The sequence below is a fragment of the Ipomoea nil genome, unplaced genomic scaffold, assembly GCF_001879475.1.
Source record: "Ipomoea nil cultivar Tokyo-kokei standard unplaced genomic scaffold, Asagao_1.1 scaffold0418, whole genome shotgun sequence".
Classification (NCBI taxonomy): Eukaryota; Viridiplantae; Streptophyta; class Magnoliopsida; order Solanales; family Convolvulaceae; genus Ipomoea; species Ipomoea nil.
The window spans coordinates 890,226-904,024 of NW_017616846.1; the positions used below are offsets into that span (position 1 = coordinate 890,226).

Consider the following 13,799-nt stretch of genomic DNA (forward strand, 5'->3'; position numbering starts at 1 on the left):
ACTTCTGGTTTGATGTTTTTAATGATTGTTGGGGGTTTGGACGTTTGGTCCCCAACCCATGAATAATCAGGTTAGTTCAAAAACCCAAATAATTTCTTTGTGACAAAACTTGCATAATTGGTCCATGAGTATTCATTTTTAATTTTTTAGTCTAAACGGCCCTTCCGGTGAAATCTCCGTCATTTTTTCACCGGAAAAATTAGTTCACCTTTATAATAGGGGTATAAATGTATAATGGTATTTTTCCTTTGCGGAGATTTCACTGGAAGGACCATTTGCGCTAAGAAATTGATACTCGTGAATCAATTATGCAAGTTTTGAAAATTGTGGATCAACATTGTTAGTGTCACAATACTTATGGGACAAAAAATGTGAAAAAGTCTAAAGAGAAAACATGGTGGTAAAAGAAAAAGACCATTATACTCCTACCGTAAAGAAGAAATAATTTTTCGGTGAAAAATTGACGGAGATTTTATCGTAATTATTTGCGCTAAGAAATTTATACACGAGATTCAATTATGAAAAATTTGAAATTTATGAATTAACATTGTTAGCACCATAATAGTCTTGAGACCAAAAGTAAAAAAAAAAAAAAAAAAACTCCATTGTCCAAATTGCATTGTGGTTGGTCCATGGTATAGCAAATTAGCAATTGGGCATAGATACGCCCAACGGCATTGTGCCTTTCAAGGACTTGGTGGGCGCATCAATATCCGCCCACTTTATTTTGCCTCGATTAATTTTATTTTTTTGGTAATGATGTGTAGATAAATTGATATTAGATGACGATGCGGATGAGAAATATTTTTTAACCATGGGTGATACCCTAAGGTTTAAGGATGAGAAATATTTTTTAACCATGGGTGATACCCTAAGGTTTAAGGAGTGATTTTTTTTTTCTCTCACCCTTATTTGGATTTTAGCTATTAAAAGAGAAAAAAACAAAGGAGATGAGACTTTCTCTCTCTTCAACAATTATTTCTTACTCAAAAATTACTTTTTTGTACTGAAAAAAATGACCATGTAGATGAAACATGATTTTTGCACTTTGATAATTACAAGTTCAATTTTCTTCTGGCAGACTAACAAGAAACCACTCCCACTCCTAAAAATAGCTACTACACAACCCCCCCCCCAAAAAAAAAAAAAAAAAATAGTATCGGTTTGAAAAATCAACAAAATCAAATTTTCATCATCACAACAAATGGTATATATTGCCTTAAAAAAAAATTTCCATGAAACCTAGACATGATAATTACAGACACAAACTACTAAGTGCATGTACCAAATATATTAATGGCAGACATGTACAAAAATATATTGTCTGCAGTGAATATATTTTATATATGCAATTGACAATTTGTGTATGTAATTACCATGTGATATTTTTTCAATTTGTTTACCGGTACAAAAATGTTTAACTGCATGTACAAAATGTGTCAATTGCAGACACATAATTTTGGGACCATGATTCACAATGCAATATGAACTCTGATCTATGTTATATTGATAGATGCATGGAAAGGGATATATTTACTCCTATGGAATAAATTAAAACTCACGTCATGTCACTCTAGTGTTGTGATTTAACTGATAGAAGATTAAGAGAGTAATAAAAAATGTGGAAATATTGCAGCTTGTTTCATCTTTTAGTCAAATTAGCTTTTTAAGCATGCAGATTGCAGTAAAAAAACCTAACTAAATATTTTTGACAAATAGTTATAGATAGAAGGCATTATCAACTTAGCTCTCTGGCCAATCCCCTACCACTTAGTGTGCTGACCGTTGGGACGGAGGATTAGTCTTCTGGCTATCGACTGGAGGGATACCTTTGGGTAACCAAAAAAAAAAAACTTAGCTCTCTAGCACATACTCTGATCATTTTGGTGGTGGTGTCTGAATCTTCTCGGCAGCAGTAGCAGCTGCAGATGCTGCATCGTCGAAACCCAACTTCTGCAGTTCGTGAAGGAAACCATCCATGTCAGCAGCGCTAATTTTATACGGACTATAAGCGGCACCGGGGAAAGAACCGTTTGTCACTTCTTCCTTGTATTGCAGAAGTGCTCTGTTGATTTCATCCCCGACATGCCCATATTGTTTACAGAATTTAGGAGTAACCTTGAAAATGTGCAGCGGTATTTCTCATTCAGAAATCAGAATTGCATAGCTTAGAATATTCATAAATTCTAAGGATCACGAATAAGAAAAGTACTTTATAGTTTATACAGAGAAAGACTAATTCTACTCACCTTGGCATGATGTGGATGTTGCATCATCCCAAGCAGATCATGATAAACTAGCACCTGCATTGCAACTGATCTTATAGTAATCCAACAAATTTGTAGTAGAGAGTTTAGAGACTAGTGCAATAACACCCTTTTTTGCTTGAGCACAGTTTTACATTTTTCATGAACGTGAATAGCAAAAATAAATAAATAAAAATCTCGCTATCATATTTTACTTGTCATGTTTATTCATGAATCAAACCAACTCTTCTTTCTTTGCCTATTTTATTAAACATTTTTTATTATTTTTACATTCCTCCTTCTGTGGTTAATAGGGATTGTAATGTAGTTTATAAGTATATAAATTTTATTTACTTTAAAAAAACTGAATAGTAAATAGTTTGATTCTTAACTGAATTAAACACACACAAAATGGAACAAAGGAAGTAGTAAATTTAATATTTAAGATGACTCGAACACGCCTGTTGGATGTCTGGACTACTGAATTCCATTCTTGAAGAGCCAATAGTTTTAAGAAGAGATCCAAACAAAAACTTAACGGCCTTTCCAGCAAATGGAAAGTTTTCCATTTTTCTGGAAAAATAAAAATGGAAAATTGGAGTTTGTATTCACAATAACATTCTCCAAACTAAAAAATGGAAACAAATTTTCAATTTTTCCAACTTTGTTAACATTTAACAATGTTGGAAAACAACCCAAATTTGTTTTCCATTTGGAGAAAGCAAGGGTGAACAATGGACTTTTACCTAGCTTTTTTTTTTGGTTCCTAATTCTCCAACTTTCTTTTTTCATTTAGACAGTAGAAGTTAATCAAGTTATAGAAAAAGTGGAAAAAACGAAAATAGAAAAAAAAAAACATTTTTTCATTACTAAACAGAAAACTTAAGGTAGTGGACAAGAAAGGAAGTATTTGTTTCTCTGTTGCAACCTAAGAATTAGCTAATCAAAAACCACTTGATGCATTTATCACATATAGTGCCATACATCTTAAGTAATGCATAAAAATTGGAATGTTCATAAATCAAGCGAGGATCAAGGGCAGTCAATCGACTACAAATATAGATAAAGAATGAACAAGATATCAACTAACCTGACCACTGCAAAATGGTCCGGCCCCAATGCCAATAGTGGGAATCTTAAGAGCAGATGTTGTTGCAGCAGCCACAGGTGGCGGCACACATTCCAAAACAACGGAGAAGCACCCTGCTTCCTGAAAAGCCAAGGCAGTTTCCAAAACCTGCAGAATTGAAAATAATTTTATTTTTTTTAAAGAAAACTCTGTACTAGTTTGGTTTGTACAATGATTATATGTGGCCATACTTGAGAATCCATACCTTGACTGCACTAGAGACATTTCTACCTTGAGGCCTAAATCCTCCAAGAACACTAATGGCCTGAGGGGTAAGTCCAACATGCCCCATCACAGCAATTCCAGATTCAACAATTGCTTTAGCTGCTGTAATTCTGGATGGTGCACCAGCTTCCAACTTAATAGCATCCATCGCTCCTTCCTTTAAAACCCTTACCGCTGCATCAACAGCCTGTTCATGATTCAATATCAGTATATTACCACCAATTTCACTTTAAAAAAATAAATAAATACATGAACACATTTTTTGCATTAAATATGATGAATTCAAAAAATAGCCCATTCAATTTAATTGCTTTATGATTTGTGCCAAATAATTTTCCAATCAGTAATTTCTTAAACCCATAATGTTTTTATGTATGAAAACTGAACTAAAAGCGAAAGGCCCCATCTTAATCAATTGTTTGCAAAAATTAGCATTATCATACAATAATATCTTTGTTCTTTTTCAAAATAATAATTGAAATTCTGCACAAAATTAAGAGTATATTAGAAATTAACAACTTTGTTTAAAAATAAAAAAGAAATAAAAAGACATAAAACAATATATGCACAAGTTACCTGTGTGGTACTGGACTCATAGCTACCAAAAGGGAGGTCACAAACAAGAAAAGGGCATTTAGCTCCTCTGGCAACAGCTCGACAATGCACGAGCATCTCATCAAGAGTGATGGGCAGAGTGGTGTCATGGCCATGAACCACCATAGCGGCAGAGTCACCTACTAGACATATATCAATCCCAGCAGTGTCAAGATGCACAGAAGAAGGATAATCATAGGCTGTGACCATGGTTATGGGCTCCCCCTTGCGGTGCTTCTGGCGGAGAGTAGCGAGGGTTGTTCTCTGGTTCGGGTCCTGTGGCTTGGGACCACCATATACTGCATTCTCTGGCAGGTTGCTCATGCATCTTACACCAGTTCTCACGTGACTGATCAGAGATTTTCTTACAAGGCTTCTTGTTATTGAATTGAAAAATGCCATCCGAAAAGGTATCTGTTAGAATTTGATAAGTGATAACAATATCTTATGAGGACATAAAGTGCAAGTTATGCAATGAAGTTGTTTATTCGAATTTTCCTCACTCCCAATTAGTCCAAGGATCTACAATCTGTGCCTCTGTGGATATTGAGTCATTGGACTGTATATCCTGCATTAATATCCGAATATTAATCTGGATCCATTGTTGGTGCACAAGATTAAAGTGGGAACTCCTTACAACAGTAGAAATTGAAAGCAAGCACAAAGCACATAGGTTTCATATGTATTTGTAGAATTGTAGATACAAAGTATGAAAGAAAGCTCAACAAACTATCCATGTCCAAAAATGGATGCTCTAATTATATCCAGTACGTATAACTTCAAAATTTCAAACTTTTTTCTGTTGTGATGCTATTTAACATGTATGGAGCTGTATGTTCTTTCTTAAGATAATGTTCAGTTACTACTAAATTAAGGAATCCTTCTCAAGCCTTGAGTGTAATTACATCAAGATCAATCTTGATAACACCCATGAAGTATAAGGACAGAAAATTTTTGTAGTATTAGCCAAATTAAATCGAATCTTTGAAATCAACAAATACATTAATCAACATAAAGGACATAAGAATGAATGCCAGCACACCTTGAGACAATTCAAACAGCATCAATACTTGATTACTTACAGGGTTGTTCCAAAATTGAATAAGGTATTTTAACAAGCACATTGGCTACAGATTACAGAAGGAATCAGCTTGTGGCTTGGTCTTCAAAATTATCTCAACATTAAACATTTTAACACAAATGCACAACCAACAAGTCGACATTTCAACCTCAACAATTAAATTATCAATTTAATTTTGAAATAATCAAAGCCATCACACAATACACATCAACAATAGACAATAGTACAACACAAACTTTAAAAGAAATAGTAGTAATATAGTATTTATTACCTTGAAGAATGAAGAATGAAGAGTGATTGAAGTTGGAAGTTGTGAGCGCCCAGTTCCGTCTCCAACTCACTGTCTCTTCAGACTCCGGTCTCCAACCAACAGCCAACAACAATTGGGTCGTTGCTAGTCAACTCGTTCGATGTCTCACGTCGACTCCTCACCTACTCTGTCTCCCTGATTTATTTATTTTTTTTTTTTTTTTTTGGAATAAGGTTCAAATTGGCCACTGAACGTAACCTAAAAATGCAATTAGGCCACTGAACAAAAAAAAAGTGCAATTAGGCCACTGAACACTCTAAAAATGTGCAATTTCACCTGATAGCAGGTTACCCTCAATTTTAGCAGGTTATCTGCTTACGTGGCAGCTGAGTTGGCATTTTTAATAAATTTTAATAATAAATTTTTATTAATTTTTTTTAAAATAAAAACGACTTTATTTTATTTTTTATTTAATTTTTTCCATTTTTTTATAAAATTTATTATTAAAATTAATTATTAAAAATTATTTAAAAATTATTAAAAATGACAACTAAGCTGCCACGTAAGCAGGTAACCTGCTAAAATTGATGGTAACCTGCTATCCGGTAAAATTGCATACGTTTGGAGAGTCGAGTGGCCTAATTGCATATTTTTTGAGTGTTCAATGGCCTAATTGCACTTTTTTTTCGTTCAGTGGCCTAATTGCATTTTCAGGTTACGTTCAGTGGCCAATTTGAACCTTATTCCTTTTTTTTTTTTCAAGATAGAAAACTATATTTGGTTTTGCAACTTTTAAATCATTGTCACATTCAATCCCTAATTATTAAAAGAGTAAATACCCAAAATAGTCTCTCGATTATAGCTAAATTCACAAATTAATCCTCGACTTTCAATTTCAACCAATTAAGTCCTTAACTTTGCAATTTTGACACAATTTGATCCTCCATCTATTTGACCGTTTGTTGACCGTGATCAACGATCTCCAGAAGAACCTTCAGCTCTCGTCAGAGCACATGGAGGCCTCCAGGATGACGTTGCACCGGTTCAGAAACACGTCGTCTTCTTCACTCTAGTACGAACTCAACTACATTGAATCCAAAGGGAGGATGAAGAAAGACGACCGGATTTGGTAGATTGCTTTCGGCAATGGATTCGAATGTAACAATGTGGTTTGGAAATGCAATCGGAACCTTAAAAAACCGGCGATGGACCATGAAATTACATATATATCCTCAAAAATCACAGTTAACAAACGGTCAAATAGACATAGGACCAAATTGTGTTAAAATTACAAAGTTAAGGACTTAATTGGTTGAAATTGAAAGTCGATGACCAATTTGTGAATTTAGCTATAGTCGATGGACCATTTTGAGTATTTACTCTTATTAAAATTTTTAAATTTGATCTCACAATTTTTAAATCTTTGTCACATTTGATCCCTAAATATTAAAATTTTTTAATTTGATCCCACTACATTTAAATCCTTACCATATTTGATTCCGACTATTAAAATTTTAAGTTTAATCCCACAACTTTTAAATCTTTGTTACATTTAGCTCCCGACTATTAAAAATTTTAAATTTGATCATCTGGTTCTCTAATTCTAGAATTAACCACTAATATCCCTTATAATGAAATAATTTGTAATTTTTGTACAAATTATTCAATGTTTGTAAATTTAAATTTATAATATAATTTTAATTTATTTGACTTACATTTTAACATTATTAAAGTTTGTATATAATATTTGTATTATGTAATCATAATATCATTAATTCAACACCATATTATCTTATAAAGTTAATAAAATATATAGTTTATAAATTTATTGGGAAAAAATGAAGAAAGTGATTTGAGAGGAAAAAAATAAGTAAAAGAAAAAAAAAACACAATTTTACCTTTAAGATAATTCAATTGTCTGAAATTTTATTACCGATAACTAAAATTTGTGTTGGATAAACCAAATGTGGTAATGATTTAAAAATTGTGAGATCAAATCTAAAAATTTTAATAGTAGGGAACCAAATGTGAGAAACAAAAAGTGGAAATAACACAACAAAAAAAATATATGTATATACTTTTTTTTAATGATATTTTTTGCATGTAAGCATTTGAAAAGATACATTTATTATTTTAATTAAATGGTGTACTTTTATTTTTATGAAGTATTTTAAATGTGAGGTTACGAAGTTTAACGTTGCATGGTTAGGTAAATTGTGGGAACTATTAAATATTGTTTTAATGATACAAGTTTATATCTAAGTGTCCAAATAACAAATTTGAACAAAACAAAGTACCCTATATGATTTTTGTATTAACAGACTAATAGATGTCCAGACTATCCCTGTATATTTGCTAGGACAATCTGAAATAAACAAATTGAACAAATCAAAATCTGAGATGAATTTATATTGAAACAAGATAAGTGCCAGCAACAATTTGGTAGGATTAAACTGGTTCAGGCAATGCCAACAGTACCTAGTAAATCCATGTTTGTGGTTTGAGATTGCCCAGATGTATACATTTTCTTTATTTTCTTCAGGATGCATTATTCAAAGAGGACAACCTTAAAAAGTAGAGATAGTTTGTGAAAATTTCCCATAACAAATAAAAAATATATATGCACCACGACAATGGCAAGTTTTGAGCCATTCTCACTTCTGATTACTCAAGCACTATTTCAATCTAATATTTTACCAACTTAATATGATTATTAATCAATTACATATCACTGCCTCATTTAAAAAAAAAAAAAAAATCAAATAATTTATCCGATAGTTAATAGATAAATATTACGGAGTAGGATTGGAAATGATTTTCGAAGAATAAGAATGTCGAGCATTAAAAACGTGTACAAACTTATGAAGAAAAAGGCACACATACATCCAGAAAGTTGCAAATGAAGAATGCGAGTTTAATATCAGCACAAATAATGCACAATCAAAAGTAATACAGTTATAAGTCAGTGACAACTTATAACCTGAAAAAATAAAAGAAAAAAATAATAAAAAAATTCTTGTGTACAAAAGTCATACTCCACATATAGCTTCTGTTATGTGACACTCAGATCAAGCTCCACCGGATTAGACTGGCTACCAGTTCCCTAAAATCACAAGCACCATTTGAAAAGACAAAAATATATGGGAAGCCATTGTGGTACCAAGTTTGGCAAGAAGAATCCCGACTCCAATAGCTCATGTAATGAAGAGAAATCTTCAGGTAAAATTTCTTTTTCACCACCAGTGGCTCTCATCTAGAATCTCAAGCAGGTTCAATGACATGCAGGAGTTGTGTCCCAGAAAGAGGGTTCAATCACCAACATCAAGTCAATGCAGAGCCATCCATGTTCATGAAAGGAACCCAAAAGTCATCATCTCTCCTGGAATGAAATATGGAAGGAATTTGTCTCGTGAATGCAAGCATCACTAAAACAGTCACCTATAGAGCTGAAGTATCTACAAGTTCAGCTTCAACTGTGATACCTTGGAACTGGGGTCAATTTGATCTCACTGATGTCATTTCCTAGGGATGATCATTCGGTACTAAGGGCATTCTACTAACGAATGAATCAAATCTTATTGAAACGTATAAAACGGTAGAACATAAAAATCACAAGTAATATCATACAGGTGGAGAGAGGGGCATAATACTTGGGCACTGGCAGTGACAACCATCAATCCCTACTATCACTTACCCACCTTAACTTGAAGGCTACTCATCCCAACGTTAACTTTTTGAGTACCAGATTCACTCCTCACCTCATTCTGATTTGAACTTTTAGCATTGAGCCATGGGTGCTGGAGGCATTGCTGTGCAGTTGGTCGCTTCTCTGGCTCAAAATCAAGAAGGGGAGAAAGAAACACTGCAAACTCCTGGGCATCCTCTTTGGAGAATCTATACTTATCCACTAATAGTTTATCTAAAGACAAGTACTTCAATCTTCGGATCCTCTTTAAATCACCATGTCTATCAAAGTAATCTTTAGATCGAGCCCCGCTAGTTGCCATCTGTTTCAAAAATTATATAAAATTTTAGGAACAATATCTGGGCACATTTTCCAAAAGTAGCACTAAGAATTATAAAGACAATTGTTATAATTTGCTAACCTTCTTAGGCATTTTACCAAGTAGCTCCATCATAAGAGCAAGGTGATCCTACATTGAAGCAAACTTTTTTTAATAATAATAATAATAACAACAATAATAATAATTAATAAATAAATAAATAATGAAAATTCAGTTATCAGCAGTAAGTCAATTTGGATCAGATATTCCTGAGGTTCAAATCAAGAGATATAAACTCATGACAATCAAACCAAAACACTAGATCTTTGGGTCACAACTAGGTAATAGAGAATTAATTAGCATTAGTATTACTACAGGGAGTAACTGCTATCAAATTGTCTGTCTGTTTAATCATTTTATGCATCCAATCCATGGATAGATCCCTCCACCTTCTTACTAGTTACTCCCCAATTGTGGGGTGTCCCCTTTCAATTAACATGCCTTAGACAGGGAAGCATACTACAAATAAATTAGATTAGCTACCAAATCTTCAGTCTCATAACATTTTTTGCCCTGAAGAAAAAAAAATAAAAAATTCTCTTCCCAATTTCCCCTTTTCGCCACTAATTATAAGCACACCTATTTATTGCAAAATTTTGTTCCTAGAATAAATTTACTTTTGCATACGTAGTTATGAATTTAGCTAACATTAAATCATTTGCAGTATTTCCACAAACAGAACAATGTCGGTTTAAATGTCAAATTTTCATGATAGAAAATTACAATACAGCCTCCCCCCAAATTGCAAATTAAATTCCTGTCTGCCTCCGAATCATTGCAACGGAGTAGAGTTTGTGAAGGATTACTTTATAGCACATAATTGGGACTTAATTTCTGAATAAAAGCTTTTCACAGAAATATTACTGTTTTCTTTGGAAATTTTCTTTTCTTTTAATTATTTTAACCTCCTTCCTCAAAGAACAATTAAACAGGGCACTAAGAAAAGAGGTGCACTACCAATATTGAATGCATATTTCAATGGTGAAAGAGCAGCAGGCCAAAATGCATTACCTCATCCTCACTGAAACCCTGTCCACTTTTGGGAGCAAACATCATTTCACCAGTAGCGAGCTCAAATGCAGTGCATGCGAATGACCACATATCAACTGAGAAAGAATATCCAGACTGGAGTATAACTTCAGGGGCTCTGTATTGTCTTGTTTGAATTTCTTCTGCAAACTGCTTATCAGCCCAGCATGCATTTCCAAAATCCACAACCTTACACTTCATGTCAATCCCATCAAGAGATCTAGAGGACTTGGAATTTGTTCCCTCAACCATTGCAGTTCGCCTTCCAGCTAACCGAGCTGCAGCTCTCCTTGCCCTCTGTTTTAGCTTTTTCTCAATAAGATTCGAGGTTGCTGCCCCATTCGGGAACCCCTCAGGTCTCTGAAGAATGGGGGTATTTCCAGATTTTATTGGATCTTTGGCAGGATTAATGGTGGAACAGAGCAGGATATTTTCAAGTTTTAGGTCTGTATGTATAATTCCAAGTACTCTATGCAAATAATCTAGGCCAGTCAAAATGCACTTGCATATTTCTCTAACTTTGTTTAACTCAAGGCCTTTATGATGGTTATATCTGATCAGTCGCAACAAACTATCACCAAGAAATTCAAGAACCATGCAGAGATGCTGTCCATTTGGGCCTGTGTGCTTAAAATGGTCAATTAACCGTATAACACAATTATTATTGGAGGGATCACCATCAGCAATAGCAGAGAGGATTTCAATTTCATGGAGAGCAGCTTGAGCAAATTGTGGTGCACTCTTCTGAATCTTCAAAGCTACATATGTCTAACAGAAGTACAATCAGAAACAACAATGTTAGCACCTGATACTACAAGGAGTTCAGTAAATATTAATCTTAACAACAAATTTAAAACAGGATGACCAAAGAAAAAAACAGAATATCTCCTTCAAGTCATTGCAAGAGTTAGTTTAATTCAAGATGTTAACCATTTAAAATGTGCTATTTATAGCACACACACATAACTAGAACTAATTAAGATTAGAAAAGAACATATTGGATTAGTAAAAGGTATTGATGCAAACAATCATGCTATGCTGCTATTCTTCCAAATAGAAGATGGTGAAAACGAGCTCAAAACCTATTCAATGTACACAATACAACTTACACTTGGGGATATGAAATATAATTTCTGATTCACGCACAGATTCACAATTGACCAAGCTACATAATTACAACTGTGATTGTTAACACTCCATATTACCTGCTAGTATAGCTTTAAGTTCTATTCCACTTTTGCCTGCTTATATAGGCTTTATTATCTCGGTCGGTCAAATGGAGATCATTAGCTCTATTATTCTAGCTATAAGCTACCTCAACTCAAGACCAGTGTATTCGGTATTCCACTAATTTGTAATTACTGCTGGGAGTACCTTAGTCAAATATAGTCCTCCCAAATAAAATAAAATAAAAATAATAAGAATTAATATGTTGCGATTAGAAACTGCTGATTAAAGCGATCCTTTCCTATTTAAGGTCTGATCCAATTGGGGTAATCATTAACAGACAGAAAATAGAATTAAAGAAACAAGATCTCAACATCTAGCAGCATGAGATTAAGGATGCATCCTAAAAATAAAAATAAAAAATAAAAAAAGAGAAATGAACCGACGGAATTTGATCAAAAGTATAAAGAAGAAAAACGCATACTGATGCTTGAGTATCATAGGCGAGCCAGACAGTGGAGAACTCTCCCCAGCCGAGCTTCCGCTGCGCGATGTACCGGCCGCCGGCGAAGGAATCGCCGACGCGCACCGCGTGGTACCCTCCCTTCCTGTACGAGTCCATTGACTCATCCTCCTCCTCCGACCCCGAAGACGACGATGAGCACGACATCGTGGTTATCCAAATCCGAATCAAAACACCGTGATCTGCCTAAAAGTTTCCCCTCTGAAATGAATTCGCTCGCGATCAAATTCGAATTATTTGAATACTGGCGATTGTACAATTACAAATACTGTTACAGTTATACGGATGGGGAAGAAAGTTATATGTGCAAGTATCGGTGAAGCCGAGAAGGAATGAATGAGAGTGCGGTAATGGGTAAATGTGGCCTTCAATACAAGTCTCTCTCTCCGCTTTTTGCTCTCCTTTGCTATTATTATTATTATATTATTTTCTTTTTTCTTTTCCACTTTTTTCTTCTGTTGAGGAGCTTGTTGCTTTTTTAAGTTTTGAGTTGGTGCGTCTGATTAGTGATTGCCTCCCCACTTTGGATCTTTTTTGTTAGTTGTACCATGTTTCACTTTTCTTTCTTTTTCTTTTCTTTTTTTCACATTGCTCTTAGTAAAAGTTTTACAACTATAATAAGGAGTAACTTACTAAATTTTTTTTTTTTTAAAGTAAAAAGCATTATTAATTTATAAAAATATCATTGTTCATTTTTATTTACATCAAGCGACATTTGTACCATTTGATATTATATAATTTTCATTTGTATGTGAAAGAAATTGTGATTAAATTTAAGACTTTACGTTGTGCAATTAAGAAATACAACTATTTATATTGTAACATACTTATATTATATTATTTTTTAATGACCATATTACAGACCATTACTTTATCAATCACAAACAGTCACTCCTTACCATATAAAATTAAGAGTTAATTTCTGCGGAGATCCCTTGTGTTTAGTAACAATTTCAAATTTAGTCTCATATTATTGTTTTTGTCATTTAACATTTCATACTATAATTTTTTTCGACACTTTTGGTCCTTTCGATTATTTTTTTCGGTGTGACCCTATTTTGACAATGATATTTTTGTCTCTTCAAAAAAACTTTTTGTCGATTTTCCACCAGTTTCCCTCACGTCCAGCAGTTACGGCGTTTTGAAGCTCGACACAGATTCTTAGCAGCAGCAACAAACATCACCGCAATGCATCAAGGAATGCGTGGTTGAATTCAAGAAATCGTTGCCGTCGTGCAAAAAGCCAGCAGAGGTGATCAACGTTTGGGACAAAAATACCTTAGTCAAACTATGGTCTCACCAAAAACATCATCGAAAGAACCAAAAGTGACTAAAAATGATAATATGGGATGTTAAATGACAAAAATAATAGTAAACTAAATTTGAAATTGCCAAAATTTTTGCCATGAAGTGTTGTTTTGTGAGTGGCAAACTGGCTTAATATAGTTAGATCTTGAGATTTGTTTAAATACCATTATATTATATTTGCTA

General features: G+C 33.7%; 2 protein-coding genes across 6 annotated transcripts; both read right to left on the minus strand.

The window, feature by feature from the left end:
* Positions 1 to 1,601: 1,601 nt before the first annotated feature.
* LOC109172600 (3-methyl-2-oxobutanoate hydroxymethyltransferase 1, mitochondrial-like) lies at positions 1,602 to 5,727 on the minus strand. 5 transcript variants are annotated; one of them, XM_019321786.1, is made up of 7 exons: positions 5,547 to 5,727; positions 4,177 to 4,762; positions 3,581 to 3,787; positions 3,337 to 3,483; positions 2,250 to 2,303; positions 1,857 to 2,118; positions 1,602 to 1,746 (listed from the first exon to the last, which is right to left on the minus strand). In XM_019321786.1, exons 2-6 carry the CDS (start codon positions 4,594 to 4,596, stop codon positions 1,879 to 1,881), a joined length of 1,068 nt encoding a protein of 355 aa, XP_019177331.1. In that variant the 5' UTR covers positions 4,597 to 4,762; positions 5,547 to 5,727; the 3' UTR covers positions 1,602 to 1,746; positions 1,857 to 1,878. The 5 variants fall into 5 exon arrangements, with proteins under 5 accessions (XP_019177331.1, XP_019177332.1, XP_019177330.1 ...); XM_019321787.1 differs by having other exon boundaries at positions 1,602 to 1,742; positions 1,854 to 2,118; XM_019321785.1 differs by having other exon boundaries at positions 1,607 to 2,118.
* Positions 5,728 to 8,389: 2,662 nt separating this feature from the next.
* LOC109172736 (SRSF protein kinase 3-like) lies at positions 8,390 to 12,723 on the minus strand. Its single transcript, XM_019321977.1, has 4 exons — positions 12,270 to 12,723; positions 10,601 to 11,386; positions 9,632 to 9,679; positions 8,390 to 9,532 (listed from the first exon to the last, which is right to left on the minus strand). The coding sequence occupies exons 1-4, from the start codon at positions 12,453 to 12,455 to the stop codon at positions 9,212 to 9,214; spliced, it is 1,341 nt and encodes a 446-aa protein (XP_019177522.1). The 5' UTR covers positions 12,456 to 12,723; the 3' UTR covers positions 8,390 to 9,211.
* Between the last annotated feature and the right edge of the window lie 1,076 nt (positions 12,724 to 13,799).